At 38.4% G+C, this 19,970-nt stretch overlaps 1 protein-coding gene across 3 annotated transcripts; it reads left to right on the top strand.

Annotated features, from left to right (window-relative positions):
* The first annotated feature begins 10,339 nt into the window (after nucleotides 1-10,339).
* tent5c (terminal nucleotidyltransferase 5C) lies at nucleotides 10,340-18,036 on the top strand. 3 transcript variants are annotated; one of them, XM_037789396.1, is made up of 3 exons: nucleotides 10,359-10,465; nucleotides 10,679-10,800; nucleotides 12,913-18,036. In XM_037789396.1, exon 3 carries the CDS (start codon nucleotides 12,935-12,937, stop codon nucleotides 14,084-14,086), a length of 1,152 nt encoding a protein of 383 aa, XP_037645324.1. In that variant the 5' UTR covers nucleotides 10,359-10,465; nucleotides 10,679-10,800; nucleotides 12,913-12,934; the 3' UTR covers nucleotides 14,087-18,036. The 3 variants fall into 3 exon arrangements, with proteins under 3 accessions (XP_037645325.1, XP_037645324.1, XP_037645323.1); XM_037789397.1 differs by lacking the exon at nucleotides 10,679-10,800 and having other exon boundaries at nucleotides 10,340-10,465; XM_037789395.1 differs by lacking the exon at nucleotides 10,359-10,465 and having other exon boundaries at nucleotides 10,517-10,800.
* The last annotated feature ends 1,934 nt before the right edge of the window (nucleotides 18,037-19,970 follow it).

Raw genomic sequence — 19,970 nt, 5'->3', positions numbered from 1 at the left:
TCTCATAAGCCGGGTTTACGCCAAAAGAATCATGAAATAACTTTTAATTTCTTTCATTCACGGCACCGCCGCGATGTTTCCGTCTTCTAACGTTACCGCTCGCCTTTCGCAATCTCTCTCTTTCTCTTTTACTCTGGGAGGCCGACAGCAGAGCCAAACTCTATTTTCACTGTTATCAAACAAAGAGAAATGTTCTCCCTTCATCCTGAAATGGTCCTAAATCAATGCTAGAGTACTTCCTTGTTTTATGGATGAAGCGGTACGGGAGTTGAAGCTGTTGAAGCAGCGACGCTCTGTGTGTGTGTTTCACCGATCAGCGACGTTCATCCCTGCAAACTCCACCACGAAAGTTCTGGTACTTTCAGAGAGCACTACCTCTCCACCGGGGCCTTTTCAGAGGTAAAATGTCCCCAGAAAATGTCCCCAGAACATAAATAAGACCCTGGTCCCTGCTAGTTGAAACGCAAATGAGTTCCTCAAAAGGTTCTTAGTTCTCAGGGAAAGTTTCTGCAGTGTAAACAGGGCTATACACCGGCTATCACAGCAGTTTTCAGCAAACAAACTCCTGAAACTGAAGTGTCTAGTATGAGTCTGGAGCATTACATGCCAGCAGCAGGGAGACAAAGTTAGCGTTGTGGAGCATTAAGCATTTAGAGTGATTCATCACCTGGGGGCCAAAGCGTGACTCAGACTGAATGCTAATGTCGCTCTGTGGGTCCGCTGGATGTTTAAATAAGCTGAGTAAATAAATGACTGCAGGATGAAGTTTAAGACTGTCCTATCCTATTCACTGCAAGTCAATGCAAAGTCCTCACAAGTATAGCAATACCAAGTAGTGTTTAAATGTTCTGGCAAACTAAACAGATGAAAATCCAATGACTATTGCAGTCCAGTCTGGTTCACTTCTCAAGGAAATGTCCCGTGGAGAGAGAAGAAGCGTTAGATTTTTACTGGATATCCAGCCTTGATGCTTTCCTTCACTACACACAGTGAGCAGGTCATAAGTTTAGCCCGTTTCCTCGAGAGCTTTTCTCTCCTATTCGTAGACGATCGGCTCCTCAGAAACACATATTGAACTAACTGTAGTTTCCGTGTCGGTGCTTTTCCTGTCAGCGGTAACTAACCACTCAACCCACCACGTCCTCAGTCTCAACCTATAGTCATCTTTGTGTCATTTGCTCCGTTCATCCTCCTACTACTACCGCTCCACCGCCTCTCTTTATACAGTCACCAAGTTATTAAAGGATCAGTTCGCCATGATATCATGTTTATCTAGATAATCAGCAGACCGTGAGGTGAACTATGGAAACCTGTATCTGCCAATGTGATGAAAAAAAAAAGATTCTGTTATTAATTATAATAAGAAACCTTCTTGAAATGACTTAGTGTCTCAAAGTAATGACTTAGTATCTCAAAATAATGACTAATATCTCAAAATAATGACTTAGTATGTCAAAATAATGACTAGTATCTCAAAATAATGGCTTAGTATCTGAAAATAATGACTTAGTGTCTCAAAATAATGACTGTATCTCAAAATAGTGAGTTATTTCCTCAAAACAATGATTTTTTGTCTCAAAATAATGACTTAGTATCCCAAAATAATGACTAGTATCTCAAAATAATGACTAGTATCTCAAAATAATGAAGTAGTATGTCAAAATAATGACTTAGTATCCCAAAATAATGACTAATATCTCAAAATAATGACGTAGTATGTCAAAATAATGACTTAGTATCTCAAAATAATGACTAATATCTCAAAATAATGACGTAGTATGTCAAAATAATGACTTAGTATCCCAAAATAATGACTAATATCTCAAAATAATGACGTAGTATGTCAAAATAATGACTTAGTATCTCAAAATAATGACATAGTATAGCAAAATAATGACTTATTGTCTCAAAATAAGGAGTTAGTATCTCAAAATAATGACTAAGTGTCTCAAAAATGACTTAATATCGCAAAATAATGACTTTGTATCTGAAAATTAGTTTCTCGTTATTTTGAGATGCTAAGTCATTATTTCGAGATAAGTAAGTCATCTTGTTATTTTCCTTTACTGGTGGAAATGGTCTTCTATAGTGAACACAATTACTTTCTACTGAAGAGATAGTCCCTATGAACACAATGCTCTGTGGATTATCCACGGTAACGTGGACATGGTTTATAAAACTGTTGTGGAGTTTTTCAAAGGTAACCTTTCCATGCTTTTGGCAGAACCAAAAAAGATCCCAGTAGTTTCAGAGACAGATATCTCAAAAATTGAGATATCTCAGATATTTTAAAACTACCAAACCCACCTGCATTGCTACATACATGTAGACATTAGCAGGAAAATACGTTGACCCCCTTAACGTTGTGTAAAATGAGTAAGTCTAAAAACGTTGACTCTGCAGTGAACCCAGTTTGACGTGGCAAGAGCAAGAACCATATTTTGAAATATGTGTTGCTTCAGAAGGTCAGCAGCTGACAAGATTAGGGAGGATTTGGTTGTGGTTGCACAAGAAAATGTTTCTTCACAATTAACCTTTATTGGAGCAGAAATCTTGGCGTGAATTGGAAATAAAATCCAACTTGTTGCCAGTAACAATAAGCAAAACGTTCTGCTCCACAGATTCTAGATCGGACCACATCTGCCTGTATCCTCCTTCGTGTCATCTCATCATGTTGGGGGGAAAAACGTGCAGTACTTCTCGCACATTTCATGTAAAGGGTAGTTATAATAATAACTTTTATTATAACCTTTAGGCTCTTTACAGTAGATTTATAGTTTCTGCAGAGGTTCTCCTTGGTGACGGCTTGCAAAATCAGACATCAAGAATTTAAAGTTAGTTTTTATTTTCTGCTTTATTTGTTTTTCTCTTTAATACCTAAAATGCTAATTGTACATGACACCATCAGTACTGCTACTTACACTGCTGTCCACATACTTTTGTGTATTTTTAGTCTGGGTCTGTTTATGGTTTGTGCACGTCTTCATAGTCCAAAAGGGAAATCTTGATGCTACTGCATTTTTTAGACAGATAAAAAATGTGATTAATTTGCGATTAATTACGATTAACTATGAAAAATAATGCGATTAAATATTTGAATCGATTGACAGCCCTATTATTATTATTATATACATATAAGATCTAATAAAAAGTATATATTATATTATTGTTATTATTGTTATTATTATTATTATTATTATTATTATTATTATTATTATTATTATTATTTATGGTAAGTCTCTGTGTTGGTCCTTTTCTTTTTATTAATATTAAATTGAACATATTATATTCCCCTGAGAGAAAGCGCAGCACTCCAAATTCACTTTATAATCCTATGCATAGTTGACCTCACCTTTTAGTCCATTTAGTAGCTGTTCTTGAGCTTTCGATTATATCACATGATCTTCATCAGCAGATGGAGTTTGCTAGTTGTCATTCTAACTGTACATTCATATCCTTATCTTCCACTTTTACTCCAAAATGCAACGAGAAATCCTTAAAGTGCTCTGAAAAAAAATGGAAATTTGAACATCTACATTTCCATGACAACTTGGCATCTGCTGATGAAGATCATGTAATATAATCAAACGCTTTAGACCAGTTATTAAATTGACCTTAAAGTGAGATTTATCAACTATACATAGGATTATAAAGTGGATTCGAAGTGGATTCATAAGTCTTTTAGCTGTTTTTCACTTGGAGTGCGTCAGCCGCGGCTCAGCAGGCAGCGTCTTGTTTATTAAATTTATACAGTGTTATGTTTATGACGCCAGATCCATATGTGTCCTGTGATAAAAGCATCACATTGTGTCACTGCTGTTTTGCTGAGACAGCAGAAAGCCCACACAGATTGGGTAATATCTTTGTGTTTTGTAAAAGAAATTCTTTAGAAAATTGTGTAATGTGTGGGTGTATGTGATGGGGGAGTCAAAAACACTGTGCAACTACTACAGTAAACAACGTATCGTCATACAGCGGTTTGTATGACATCTTACAAAAAGTTACTCCTCATTTCTCGTGCGTTTCTCTGCGAATGTCCATAACGTGACGCACATGTCTGTATAAAAGTTACAAATAAATCAACGTTGACTACTGGTTTCACACGGGACACAAACACCAGTCTCCTGAGTGAAAGTCTGGTGTTTTAACCACCCATCCTCCCCACCTCCTCCCTACGGAGGACGGAAAAATAAATGAATAAATAAATAAATAACTCGATAATCAAATATGTCATTAAATGCAGCGAAATAATATAAAAAAATAAATGTAGCATTAATTAATTGATCAAATGTGACATTTTATTTATTTATGTATTTATATTTTATTAATTAAAAAAGATAATACTTATTTTTGCATTTATTTCTTTTTTATTTTTATTTATTTTTAAATGTATGTATTTATGCATTTATTTATTTATGCACAATTTTCCCTTTGCGTCTTACCCCTTATTTATTTCCCTAAACTTATTTTATTTCTGTATTCTTTTCTTTATGCATTACTGCCTCATAATGCAAATGAGGGGTGCTGTCTAATATTGTGTTTAATATTATTTTTGCTATATTTAATGACATATTTATTTATTTACTTATCGAGTCATTCATTTATTATTCATTTATTTTTGGCAGGTTTCGCCCACCATACCTCGCTATGCAACGTTTGTCCCTCTTTATACTTCCTGGTTAAAGATTACATGGATTACATACGAATTGATTTCGTGGGATATATATATGAATTACAGTGCATAACTTTTCGTAGGTACAGCTAAGAACGGTGTATGAGAGCAGCCTGTACTACATGCGGTGCAAGTAAGAACCAACTTAGTGAAAGTTGCTTCGCCTCTCAGCCCACTCAGGTCAGCCGGGGTTCAGAGGTCAAAGGTTAATATTCGTCCAGACAGTTCACCAAACACACTGAGGCCATGTGTTGACAGCTAGCAGCAGGCTAACTAAACGTCTGGTCCTAGCAATGCTCTGTCTAAACCTAAAATCACAACAAAGGTAGGCGATGCATCTAATGCAGCTTCAGTCTGTTTAAATCAGCCTGTGAGGTCACGTTACAGATATGCACATTATAGAACATCTATTTCATAGTCTTGTGTATATTTATAGCTTCAATGCTACCCCATATGATATCGCATTCTTTGAGTTTGTTTAATTTACTCCTGAAACTAGAGTCTGAACCATACTGGTATTTTGAGGTTGATACTAACATTGATATTTGTGGGTTTAAAGGTACATCTATACAACATATTTGATAAGGATCCCTTAAATTTGGTTACTAGAGTTGTGACCAAGATGTTAGTGACTCATTTTGCAAACATATGCAGACGTTTCAGTTACTTAATTCCCATCACATATGATGATATGTTATTGATAAGCTAGAATTTGGCCAGTACTTTGAGCCCAGAAGATCAGATATTTGCTGGTTCCAGCTTTCCTGTTTTGAGGATTTGCAGCTTGTGTCAGTTTTAAATCACAATAAATTGAATATCTTTAGGTTTTGGAATGTGATTTGAAGATGTCATCTTGGTTTCTGGGAAGATGTGTCGACATTTTATACTCTATTTCCAAGTGAAAAAAATCTTATTTGCAGCTCTAACGTGTCTTTTTTCAGCTACAAAGACGATCAAGGCCTGATCTCAGAGCTGTACTGAGAGAGATTTACGTATAAAAATCCTCTTGTCTCATCAGCCTTTCATCACATAGACATGCTGCTATAAAGTAAATCTTTCTGCGTGAACTCTTTTTCTGTTGAAGAAGAGTCCTTCGCAGGTGTTTCTCCATCAGTTAAGCTGGACGTCCCCTCTGTAAATTCAGTTTTAATGGAAGTACGATGCAGACACACGAGGGAATTCCCTCTCTGCTCTACTAGTTTCCTATCAGCGTTGCTGCTGACTCATTGACACTGATGTACAACCCTTCACCTCAGGGGCTCCCCCCCCACCACCACCAACACACAACCACATCCGTACAGCTGACACTCAGCTCAGCTCCACGCTGTCGATCGGTGGTTTCATCTCGTTTTCCCTCCAGTGATGCAGCAGAGAAAAGGATAAATCTCCTTTTGCGAGAAGCTGCATCTCGAGTCAGATCTGTTCCCTTTAACCCACAACTCTCCTCGTCACTGACTCACGTATTGATGTGTGTGTGTGTGTGTGTGTGTGTGTGTGTGTGTGTGTGTTTGTTTCCTGCAGCTATCGAAACACATCTCATCACGTTTTCCAGTCAAGCAGGAAACACACATTCACAGCCAGTTACACACCTTTAGAAAACATACTGGCACTCTAACTAAACAAAACCTGCCTGAGGTGATGCCATAGTATTTCACTCCATTTTTTTACATTTTATTGAGTTCATTTGACAAATGTATGTGATCACTGCAGGAAAGGACCAGTTTACACAGGGCTGATTTACTGTTTCACTGCAAAATGAAAATGTTTTTCAATTATGTTTCTAATTTGTTATCTTTTCCTGAAGAAGTGGAGAATATTGAGAATACACCAAAGAAAATGCATATTAAAGTGGCAGTAGTAGTTTATTTTTGGCATTATTGGGCAAAAATCCCATAAAAACCTTTCAGCATATTGTAATTCAAATGTTCTGAGAGATAACTAGACTTCTACACCTCCTCAAGGCTTTAGAAACCTATTGGCTGTGTTCCGGTCATGTGACCAGAACTTGGCGTTCCTTTACCAGATTTCACAATGGCGGCGGCGTCACAAACTTTCTCATTTTACAGCTAAACCGTGCACTACAAGATGAATCTGAAAACATCTGACGAGAGAAATAGGCATTAACATAACATAATATTGATTCATATTTGATCAGCGCTGCCTAGTTTGACCGTTTGGTCGGAGTTCGTGAGTGATTGACAGCCAGCTCTCAAAGACGGCAGCTGGACAGCAGACCTCAGATCAGCTCTTACTGCTTGTTTTCCTCCGGTCTGTGAAATCTTGCAGATGCCGTTAGGAGCACCGGAGGACACAGAGACACATGATTTTTTCAGGTTACCTGTCTGATATAGCTGTAACGATATAGCGACCGGTTTATAAAAATAACTTTTTTTAATCACATTTGCTCTAATCTCGCCTACTTCAGTTTTAACAATCATGATGTTGGATTATAGCCACTTGCAGAATAGATCATCAGATTACAGAAGGTTTTTTTTCCATTGACATGACTGGACTTGTCCATGACTAGCAGACCGGGGGCACATTTGGAAAACGAGTAAAAAGGTTTTACACTCTAATTTCCATGTTTCACGGGACGTCCCCCTGCAGTGATGAGACACCTAGTTGCTACCGCTGAGCCGTCCCCCCCGTCTTCTCTAGGGTGACCAGATCCCAATAAACCAAATGTGTGGGCAAGTCTGTAAAGGGGAGACTCGTGGGTACCCATAGAACACATTTTCATTCACATATCTTGAGGTCAGAGGTCAAGGGACCCCTTTGAAAACGGCCACGACAGTTTTTCTTTGCCAAAATTTAACGTAAGTTTGGAGCGTTGTTTAACCTCCTACACGACAAACTAGTATGACATGGTTGGTACCTGCGGCCTGTTGGAATTTTAAGAGTTTTTTTTATATTGAATATAAATAATTAGTGGTGTTAAAACGAATTTGCGTTAACTTTGACAGCCCTGAATTCTGTTAATAATGTTAATTAAGTTTTTTGAATGTTTTGAACTAAAAGAGATCTCACACATTGCACCTGTTCTTTTCAAAATAAAATCACCTTTACAAGACAACAAGCTCTTATTGTTGCAGCAGGGGCATTCTGCGGTCTCTGTTTTACTTTCCAAAGAATGATCACACTCACATACACCTTTCGTGGTTTCCCTGCATCATTCACAATAATACATCTCTCGCTCACTAAAGGGAGGAACTCACTTCCAGAGTTTGTCACAGGGGACTTCTACGATGCAGCTGTGCTTATCAACGTTGATTATGTGCAACAGACAGACGTTTCCAGAGGATTTTTTTCGTGTTCTGGTGAAATGATTTCCATAGAAATCTAAGACTTCCATAGAAGTGTAAGGGAGGATACCCCCTGCTGTGTTGGTGATATTCAGCATATCTATCTGCAGTGTTTCCTGCAGTAGAACGGCCTGTCAGGACCATCAGTCTCTCGCTTCCTCTGCTATTAAACAACATCCTGTTCTTCCATTTACAAAACATACCACATGATTTTACAGCTCTAACCCAATGCAGAGGACTTCAACAGGAGGTTCAGATATTATGTTTTGATAAATTCAGATATATAATGAGATTGTTCTGGTACAAGATGACGTCTGGTGACCTGTCGGTGACCTGGTTTTTGCTCAGATCAGTGTGCACCGCGTGACTGAGAACGCTCTCATCGCTTTCATTGGAACTATGATAATATAATCTAAGTAGAAAATGGGAGATATCATGTGACAGTCCTGCAATATAGCGAGAACAAGACTCATCGTAGAAAAAACAATGCAAGGTGTAATGGAAGACATTACGCCACTGTTAGCTCTTTTTTTTTAGCAGCTTGGAGTTAGGTTGTTAGTCAGAGGATATTCAGATAAATGGAAGTTATGTAAAAAATAAGCTGCACCTGTACAGGTTATAAAGTTCAGTTTGGGTGAAACTGTTTTAATAATTCAACTTTAGGATCAATTTAAATAATGTTTGTGGTGCTTTTGAGCTGTGTTGTGTTCTATTGAGAAGTGTTTCTAATATATTTTGTCCTCATTTGATATCAATGTGGGTAGACAAAATATTAGAAACGCCTCTCAATATAATAAACTGACTACTTAACTCTTATTTAGTGTTGATAATAAATAATAAATAAATAAATATTTATCATGAATGTGGTATATACCTTGCCCACCATGTGTTTAAAATACATTTAAACAAATTTAAAAAATAATAATTTACACTTTGTTTGACGTTTGAGGGTCTGGTGGTAAACTTGTAATTTATTTTTTTTATCTATTTTTCATTCTTTAATGTCTCTTACATTTATGTGTGAGAGTTTTTTTTTGCCTTTTTTGGAAAGAAAAATGTTTGTTTATACATATTTGTACAATTTTGGGTCAAAAAAAATATAGAGTAGAACCTAACAAGAACATTTTAAAGTTAAATTAAACCAGTAGAATCTCAAATGAGCAATAACAACAACGAAGAACAGATTTTTTTTCAATCTTAATGAAAAAACATTGAAATATACAAACATTGCAGACATGTACTCAACATTTGAGTATGTGTATAGGTTTATCATTCATTTAATTGTACTGTTATTTACAGAGAAACAAGAATATTAATTTAAATACATAATAATATTAATAATAATAATAATAATAATATAAATGATTATTAATATTATTATGAATAATACCAAAGATACAAACAAGCATAATGGTACAGAGTAAAACAAAATATGAATTTAAATAAATAATAATAATTAAATGGATTTGAGATTTTAAAAAAATGCATTAATATAAAATTATAAGAAAAGAATGTTATTCTTTAAAGTGTTCACTTTACAGTTTGACATTTTATTACTGTATTAAGTGTTTATAAGTTTGAGAGTCTTAATATATATTTTGTTAATTTCATTAATATGAATTAATTGATTTGTATTATTAATATTTATATAATATTCTTTAAATTCACATAGAAATCCAGTGAAATTTTGGATATCTTTTGTTATTTTAACATTTTTTTTTATTATTATTAATTCAATTCTAGATTTATCATGTTTAAAATGTAAAATGACATTTTTACACTCATTCTTAATATTATGATTAGTTTTACCCAATATATAATCTGTAATAATAAACTGATTGGCTATAAAAAAAAATTGCAAAAATAACATTTGTTTACACTATGTAAGAATTTGAAGAAAATATATATTTGATAATATATATATATATATATATATATTATATAATATTCTTTAAATACACATATAAATCCAGTGAAATTTTGGATATCTTTTGTTATTTTTTAAAATTTACCACATCATTAATTTTATTTTAATTAATTTAATTCTAGATTTATCATGTTTAAAATGTAAAATTAAATTTTTACACTAATTTTTAATATTCTGATTAGTTTTACCCAATATATAATCTGTAATAATAAACTGAATGGCTATAAAAAAAACTGCAAAAATTACATTTGTTTACAATATGTAAAAATATGGAGAAATATATATATTTGTTGTATATATTTCTCCATATTTTTACATATATATATATATATATATATATATATATATTTGATGTCCACTTATTTAATCTTATACAACAGAAGAGCAGGTAACTTCTGCTTTTCAACTGAACTGCCTCCCTGCCTGGAGACGGGCTCCTGGTTACTTGGCAACGCAAAAAAACTCGTTGACCAATCAGATGCTTCGCTCGGCGCATTGATACAATCAAAAAAACTCGGGACGATTTCACGACTTTTGTGACGAAAGTTTGGACCTTTTTAAGAGGTAACTATACAAAGTTTGTGTTTAATTTTCATCACACAACGTTATATATTGTTAATATCGTGTTTTTAAATCGTGAAAAGTCACTTTACATAGACAGAGGCGGGGGGACTGTTTTGTGTCTCGGATGTGTCAGCGGGGTGGTGCTTTGGCTTTATATAAAGGCAGGCGTGTCTAGAGCAGCTCAGTTCACACAGAAACTTCTCATCCTCCCAGCTGCTGCAACATCACACGTGTTTCTGACTCCCAGCTGGTGGATTATGTGGAAGCTGTTTTCACGAAGTTAACATCTTCTTTTTTCTAGACTTTGAATGCTTTCAGAACACGCTTTTGGAAAAGTACGTATACAGCTTTTCATGGTTTAATTTAAGTAATATTTAACTGTAATCTAGCTAGTTTTATCCTCATGGCAACGTTAGTTTTTAAAACATGTGATGATAGCAGTTAGCTAGCTAGCATCGAGTTAAAGTGAGCAGTTAACTTTATAGATAATAATGCAAACAGTGCACCAAGTTACTATACTGCACTAGCACTAATAGTCCTGTATCACAGCTGTTACTCTGCACTATATTATATAGTTTTAACTGTTTTCTTCATCTCCTTGTATTTTTATATCTGGTATATTTTTTTTGTGCTTTGCACTTTTTTTTTACTGTCACTTTACTAACATGTTTTTGCACTATGGAACTGTGATGCTGGAAACTTGAATTTCCCTCTGGATCAATAAAGTTACTATCTATCTATCTATCTAAATATCTATCTATTTATTTATCTAAATATCTATCTATATATATATTTATCTAAATATCTAAATAAATATCTATCTATCTATCTAAATATCCATCTAAATATTTATCTAAATATCCATCTATCCATCTAAATATCTATCTATCCACCTAAATATCTATATCTATCTATCTAAATATCTATCTATCTACCTACTCCATCTATCTATCTATCCTCTTATATGTTTTAGTCGTCCTCAGGGGGTAAATTGATGAGTCAGCTGGAACTAATGATTACTGCTGGTGATGTGTTAACAGTAACTGTTAGTTTTACTGCTTTTAAAGTGTGTTTTTATTTAGAAAACACGTTTTTTAAGGTGTACTTTAAAGCTAAAGCTAGCTAGGTGTTTGTCTCTCAGCTGTTCTGGAATAAAAAGCTCCAGGCTCGAGCTGTTCTAGAAACCTCACGAGCTCTGTCCTTTAGTGTGTGAGTGAGTGTGTGTGTGTGTGTCAGTGAGCAGGTTGTCTCGTGCTTGCATTATGCAGTGCTCGTGCTGAATGATGCTGCTGCTACTGTTTCATGAGATATTTTAACACCAGTTAATTTATAACATTTATTTGTGATTAATATTGTTTATTGTGATTTTTGATTTTGATTATACACTTCTAGGAACTCTAAATTAATACATTAAGAATGTTTGATTTTCAGCACATATATAGTCAGAGATGTCCTGAAGTCAAATATATCAGTCATTGTCAGGAAAAACAATACCTAAATTAATACAATTTTTAAAAAAAAAAAAAAAAAGGCTATAAAAATTGCAAAACTGACATTTGTTTTCAATATGTAATAATTTGGAGAAATATAGATTTGTTGGATAAATATTGTGTAACATTTTGATGTGCACTCATATAATATATTTTATAAAAATAATAATGGGACGATACACCTATCTGACGATTCGATACTATCACGATACTGGGTGCGGATTCGATATGTATTGCGATCCGATATTATGATTTATCGCGATTTTTGTTAACACTAGACCATGGGAAAAAGTTGAATCATACACTTCTAGGGACTTTTACTTTGGAAAATATCTAAATTAGTACAGTAAAAATGTTTGATTTTCAGCATGTATGTAGTCAGAGATGTCCTGAAGTCAAATATATCAGTCATTGTTCAATTAAATTTTTTCCAGCAAGCCAAAAATAAAAGAATAAAGACATTTCTCTCACAAATTAGTGGTATTTTCTTCTTAATTTATAAGGGACATGTAATGTTTTATACTTCTGGTGAATATAATCCAATCAATCTTATTTCCATATATGTGTTTTGTATATACAGTTCCCTTTAACACCTTATTTTGAAAACCGGACGTAGTCATACGTGTCTACTTCCTCTAATCAAGCCAAGGTCATCGCTAGCTCTCACGTCAGCTCCGTTCTCTTTATCCATCCATGGTCAGCTCCATCGGGGCCGTTTGAATGCATTTAACATAAATGTCAGTATATGGGTGCTCTACAGTTGTAGCGTCGGCCCGTTTGACCACAGAGATGAGAGAGACGGCCAGCTTGACCGCACGTTACCGCAATACGATAACGTTTCCTGTCCATGGCAGAGTTAGCATGCAGCTTTAGCTAGTATTTAGTATTTTCTAAAGTCTGATTTGTGTCACATTTAAAAGCCACAACTAACATCTGTTTTCTCTCCTTCCATCCCAGTTAATCTGAACTTTGTGAGAAGATGGATAACAAGGAGGAATCAAAGAGTTGTTCTGTCAGTGCCCTCACCTGGGAGCAGGTGAACCGGCTGAATGAAGTCCTGACGGAGGTCGTGCCCGTTCACGGACGGGGGAACTTCCCGACCTTGGAGGTGCGGCTGAACGACATCGTGTCCCGGGTGCGCTCCCGCCTGGAGCTGAGCGGCATCCCAGTAAAGGACGTTCGTCTCAACGGCTCCACGGCCAGCCACGTGTTGGTGCAGGATGTTGGCTGGAGCTACAAGGACCTGGACGTCATCTTCAGGGTGGATCTGCCACACGAGGCCGAGTTCAGGCTCATTAAAGACGTGGTGCTGGGTACCTTGCTGGACTTTCTGCCTGAGGGTGTGAACAAAGAGAAAATTACACCCATGACTCTCAAAGAGGCGTACGTCCAGAAGCTGGTGAAGGTCAACACAGAGCAGGACCGCTGGAGCCTCATCTCCCTCTCCAACAACAACGGCCGCAACGTGGAGCTGAAGTTCGTGGACTCAATACGCCGGCAGTTTGAGTTCAGTGTGGACTCCTTTCAGATTGTGCTGGACTCCATGCTTTCCTACTACGAGCTGGCACAGACGCCCATGTCGCAGGCCTTTCACCCCACGGTGAGCGGGGAGAGCGTGTACGGGGACTTCAACATGGCGCTGGGCCACCTGCGGAACAAGCAGATCGCCACCAAGCGGCCCGAGGAGATCCGAGGCGGCGGCCTGCTGAAATACTGCAACCTGCTGGTGCGGGACTTTCGGCCCGCCAGCGAGGAGGAGCTCAAGGCGCTGGAGCGGTACATGTGTTCCCGCTTCTTCATTGACTTCCCTGACATCGGCGAGCAGCAGCGCAAGGTGGAGGCCTACCTCCAGAGCCACTTTATCGGCGAGGAGAAGAGCAAGTACGACTACCTCATGATCCTGCGGCGAGTGGTCAACGAGAGCACGGTGTGCCTCATGGGCCATGAGCGGCGGCAGACCCTCCACCTCATCTCACTGATGGCCTTCCGGGTGCTGGCGGAGCAGAACGCTATCCCCGATGCGTCCTGCGTCACCTGCTACTACCAGCCAGCGCCGTACGTCCGAGACCACAACTTCAGCAATTACTATGTGGCGAACCAGAACATTCCAACGTGGCTGCCATGCAACTGACACAGACACAAGTGGAAGGATGTACAAGAGGGCACCACTGCTGCTGAGAAGAGAGAAGGAATAGAAAAAAACTCCCCAAAAAAAATATTATTGAGGCAATAAATACAATGTTCCTCTCAAGGCACAATTATATTTAAGTGGACAAGTGTTTTGCTTTGTTTTTTGGAATCCTTTCTCATTCCTTATCTACAGAGTTGTCTAGGTCATTGAATAGAAAGCGATATTTTTAAGTGTTTAGATTTTTTTTCTCATCATGTTTGGTTGTATCCCCGTTTATCAGAGTTGTGTTTTGTGCCTTAACCTCCAGGTTTACCCCCCAATAATTTAAGTATTTTTTGAAGAAAGGGAAGAAAAAAATGTTATAGCCTTGAATTTGTTTTTCTCCTGTGATTAGAAAAAAATGTGAAGAAAAAAAAAAGTAAAATATTGAAAAATAGTATTATTGGGGAAGGCGTAATATAATAGGTGACGTCCCCCCCAAAAAAAATAGAGAACCAGTGTTAAAGTTTAGTTCACTGGGGAGGGAAGAAAGGTGGTACACTAATAACTTTGTAGAAATGAAGGGGAAGCGAGATTTGTTTTAATTCATTTTGACATCTCTCGCAGACGTTTGTGGTCTCCTTAATATGCCGGCAGTGCCTGTGATTTTGTAAACAATGCAAGAGGAAATATTTTTATTTTCCACTGTGAATTTCAGTGTAGGATGAGCTCCCCTCCCTCCCCTCTCTTTATCCAGTTTACTCAGCCCTGTACTTTTCAGTCGGGAGCGGAAATCTGCAGCGAGACAGTTCCGAACCTCAGATCGACGGGCTCCTGTGTGTCTGAGGAGTTTTTTAAGTCACTTCCAAAGCCTCGCCAGTGACCTCCAGATGTCACAATCCTCTGGCTATTGTGGGAAGCTGGCTGACGGCAGAGAGCATGGCCTCGCCGCCCGGAGCGAGAGCTGGCTGGGAGTCCTGGAGTGACGGGCTGACTGGATGTCCCTTCCCTTAAAAGGAGCAGCACATGACGGAGCAGCACATGGCGGACCCGCCATCCCTCACAACCATTGCAGGCTCGACAGCAGCCCTGAAACGGGATCCTCCTCTGACGCAGCTCAGCAACCGGCTCTCTTAACTGCAGGCTGTCTATAATTATCCTTTTTTTCCCCTGCGGGAGGTATCTTGGGAGCAGGGCGCTGGGGATGGGTGTGCGAGCAGCAGCAGCCTCGCCACCTTACATGTGTGGGGAGCTGAGTCACTTCCTGTCCTCTCCTATCCGGTGTTTGAACCCCTTTTGTGGTCATGGCAGCACAGACGCCGAGGAGTGCGAGTGGTATGTTAAAAGAAATGCCAGTGGGATGTCGCTCCCCTTTCGGACTTGGAGTTTGAGATATCCTGGAAGCTACAACTGACTTGAGTCACAAGGCCCCCCCGTTCCCATGAGTTGCCCCCCCAAAACCTATTATTAGCTGTTAATTTTGAACATTGCAGTGAGGCATTACTAGCAGATGGCCTTAGCTGTGACTTTAAACCTGTCATCACTCTGTAGCATCCAGGTCTGAGAGGAGAAAAGTTGCTCTTATCTAAGTGACAACTGCTGCGTCTCAGTTATTCCTGCTCGCCGCTGCTCATCTCACGGCTGCTGTTTATACCAGATAACCAGGAGCGTCTCTCTTATCTGTTCTGACTGGATAGAAGAATTATTAGATGGTCAGCGTGGCCTCCCCTGCATGTCACACCCCGGGGTCAGGGCATGCTCTGCTGGCGTAGCTTCAAAACTTTGGTATGGGAACTGCCGTAGCCTTTTTTTAACAACAAGAGGTGCCACACACACTGTCTCACTCTGGACCAAAGTTACAACCAGCAACTCAAGCACTCAAGTGCCTTTTGGAGAGCTTTTTTAAAGGGTTTTTTAAACGGTGATCAGGAGGGAAAGCTTTTTTTCAACCCCTTTAAACCTCGTGAAACTTGGCTTTCATTGTAGTTTATCTGAGAATACATACATCTCTAGTTGGGGAGCAAAATAATTTTGGTTTGAATTTTCGTATTTTATGTTTTTTCCCGTTTTTGTCTTTTAGGTTCAGTCGTCACAGTCGTTTCGTTTTACTCCCTTCTTTGTCTTTTCCTACAAGTTTGGGCCTTGCTGTCACTGGCAGCCATGTTGACCTCAGTCGTGCCTGAATGCCTGCTTTTTTTTAAACAGACATTATATATTTAATGGACTGCCTAGCTCCACCATTGTAGCTCCATCTGCTCCGAAGCAACCTGGCTTGATTTGTTTTGCCGACAGTTTTTGTCCCCCAATCCAAACCAAAGCAATACCCAGTAGTGCACTGACGAGCCATACTTTTGGCACAGTAGCTGGAGGTCACCCAGCAGAGACCCCATACTAAACAGAAGCACTTTAAAGAGGCCTTGTTTTACTCCAAACCCAGTCACCTGAGAGGAATGTAAATAAACTAATGTGGTCAATTGCTGGAGGGAGTTGAGCTGGTTCTCAGGGACATAATGTGTTTTTGAGGGCTTTGTTTTGTCCCCTTTTTTTATTTCGGGAGGGTTTAATCTGCCCTTGACATTGAGACGTCCCCTCCGAATACTCACCTTCGTTTTCTTTTCTTCTCTCTGTGTTAATTGTGACTCTTCTTACCCAGAACTGCAGGATCTTATTGGAGTAGATCCTGCCTGAAGGTGAAGGTAGCCAGCAGACTTTAGCGCGCTGACAGCTTGACAGCAGTGCTGGGTTTTATCTGTGCATCCATTTGCTCTGAAACCTTATCATCACTCACTCTTAACTGGATTCATCACCACACTCTTAACCCCAACATGAGCTTTTCTTTGTTTGAAAGCCAGGGGACAAAACATTGATTTAGCGCTAAAGAATCTCAATCATTCCCCAGTTTGTTTATCCCCTCTTGAGTGATGATAAATTGGTTTATTATTAAAGCTTAAAGCCACGTTCAAAAACCAGCAGCTGCAGGTTGAAGTCTGCAGAGCGAGATGAGTCCCTTCTTTGGGCTTTTTGTTGACGTCGCTCACTAAAAAATAGCTTTGAGCGGCATCAAAGAAGATGCAAAAAAACTTGCATTTTCTAGACAGTCGATGGTGAACGCAGCCTGGATTGTAAATCCTCTGCGTTTTCTCTACCTTCATGTGTTTACGGTTGTTTTTTTTCTGATGACTGAAAATGTGTGCCTGTTAATGAGAGCTTTACCTTCCCCCACTGGATGAGAGTGGGGCGCAGCACATGCTAAATCACTTCCTTCATCAGGGTTGATGTATGTATGTCGATGTATGATGTTTTTGTGCAAAAAAAAAGGAAAAAAAAGAGGATGAAGTGTATTTTGCCTTTTTTATTTTCTGACCCCCACTTTTCTTTTTCTGCTGTAAACTACGTATTGATGCCGTTGCTGCTCTCACTCCCCTTGCCTTTGGTTGTCCCACTTGTTTGGGCTTTTGTTTATTAGTACAGCGTGTTTTTTTTATTTATGACACCTGTAGATGTATTCTTTGCTGGAGGGGGTGCAGAGCAAGCTGTGGATTCAATATTTAGTGGTTGCGCTTGTCTAGAGTACAAGTCTTACCGTAGGAATGTGACGGAGGCTCTCCTACACTTTCCTATATGATGGATTTATTTGCAGCAGATTTGTGTTTACGTTAATGCGTGGAGGTGTGTGTGCTTGTTTGCATGTGTGTATGAAGGGATGCCTGTTGCTATACGAGTTTAAAAAAGTGAGGGGAAAATATGAAATTTGTCGCACTATCTATATATTTTTTTGAAATAGTTAATGCAAAAAGAGCTTTTTTGTCAGCTTCGTGATTGTGACGATGAGTTTGATGGTTACAACCATTATACTATTTCATTTTTCAGGACTTTTACCTCACTTGAGTTTTTCCTTTTGAATGGAAATGTACATCAGGAAAATGTGTTTGAAGAGGAAATAATGAATAAAAAAAGAGTATTAAATGCAACATCTGCTTCAGCTGTTTCTGTTTATTGACATCTCATGTCAAGCTGTGTCCTTAACAGATTTATCCCAAACTAGCATTTCAAGGGAGTTATGTGTAAAAATGTTTGATTACGTCTGACAGGCAATACTGCATTTTCTGTTAAAACCCAAACGCATCTTCCAACATTGAACTGCCAGACCTGTCGCACTAAAATAGGTAAAGAGTGAAAGTTTAAAACCGTAGTTAGTTTGTTTGTGGTGTTGAGTGACTTTGGTGAATCCAAAATCTTAGGGCCCTTCATAACGACTTCAGTTCCTTGTTGGAAACAGACTGTATAAGCTGTCTCAGGTAAGCTGGCCAGGTAAACTGGTGAAGTATTTCAAATATAGTGTACATTTAAACTGATATGGATTTATTTCTTTTAGGTTTTGCTGCTGCCTCCGTCCACAGCAGAACATTGCTTTGCTCCCGTGTTGGTACTCCTGTCTGCTTCTCCAAACTGGGAACGTGCCGAACGCCATCTACTGTAAGTAATTCACTAACTATAGGTAAGTACCTCATACAACCCCACTTCAAAACACCCAAACTATCCCTTTAAGTCCAGGTCCACCTTCTTGATTAAGGTATTTCGTCCACAGAAGAAGACATTTTGACAAATGGTCTTGTTGATTATTTAAAAACAGCTTAACAAAACTTGTCTTTTTGATGTAAGTCAAGTAGATTTCTTTCGTTGTGAACTTATTCAAATACTGCTCTCTGTATACAATGAACTTAAATTAACTCCAGGACCACACTGCAACAACAGCAGCGTGTAGGACTGCAGTACATTACCATGTGGCAATAAAGCAGCAGGACAAATAAAAGCTAATACAATACAGACTCAATAAAATGGTAGACAGAGCAGCAGGAATATCCTGAACAATACAGCACCATATAGTTTGGAGGAATTGTGAAAGGAGTCAAGGGGTCATCATGACAACTTCAAGAATTATGTATGTAGGAAAAGGGTCATCAGAGCCTACGTCAGGTCACGTGGGAAACCGTTTTTAGAAGGGCTTGAAGGGAAAATAGCATTTTGGTGCTAAAACATGTACTTTGAATACATAAAGAAAACCACTGTGAAGCTACAGAATGATATAAAAACCTCCAAAAACATAAAAACCTACCCTTTAATAAATAACCCTCAGGTCTTGCTTGATGATATTCTATCTACGTACATTTACGCCACAGTAAAAAGGCTCATACATAACCGAAACATTAACCTAATTGCTTCATCGTAGTTGGAATGAATATTTAATCTTTAAATGGACCTACAGCATGTGCTGTTAACATATTTCTGATAGCTTTAGTTTCACCATCCTGTGCACTTATTATGGGCTTTCCTCACTTCAGCCTTGTGGGCATCCTGATGATGACTTTAGATGTTTTCCATCTTCATCACCGGATGGAAAGCGGTTAGTGGGGAAATCAGTCAGCTCAGCATTCAGAACTTTAAATCCTGTTCTTGCTGATCTGAGTTCAGTGGAAAACACTCTCTCCTTCTCTCTGCCAGAGTTTTTTATTGGGTAATAAAAGCCTTGGCATTGCTGTTGTGAACAGGAGTACATCAAAGCATTTAAGCCTATATGTCCCTTCAGCCTCGCCATACATTTACATCTGCACACACTCACTGCTGAGAAAAGAAAAGAAAAGGAAGCTGCAACTTGTCATGTGTGGTTTTATTAGTTATTAATTCCTCTTTTTCTTGCTGCAAATGTAAGAGTATGTGAAAATGTGTTTTCCCCTTATCACACCCGTATGTTGTCTGCTCATCCATCCTCTGATGCAGGCCATCAATTCAATGCTCGTTATCTGCCATGTCATTTCCCACCTAGACAGGACGCCTCCCTTCACAACCCTGAGTCAATAGCTGCCATTCATAAAACACACTGACTTATCTGCAGAGGAGGACTCAC

Source organism: Sebastes umbrosus, chromosome 13 (genome assembly GCF_015220745.1).
Source record: "Sebastes umbrosus isolate fSebUmb1 chromosome 13, fSebUmb1.pri, whole genome shotgun sequence".
In the NCBI taxonomy this organism is placed as follows: Eukaryota; Metazoa; Chordata; class Actinopteri; order Perciformes; family Sebastidae; genus Sebastes; species Sebastes umbrosus.
Note: the sequence above shows the minus strand (reverse complement) of the source record. Positions and strands in the feature narration are given on the sequence as shown.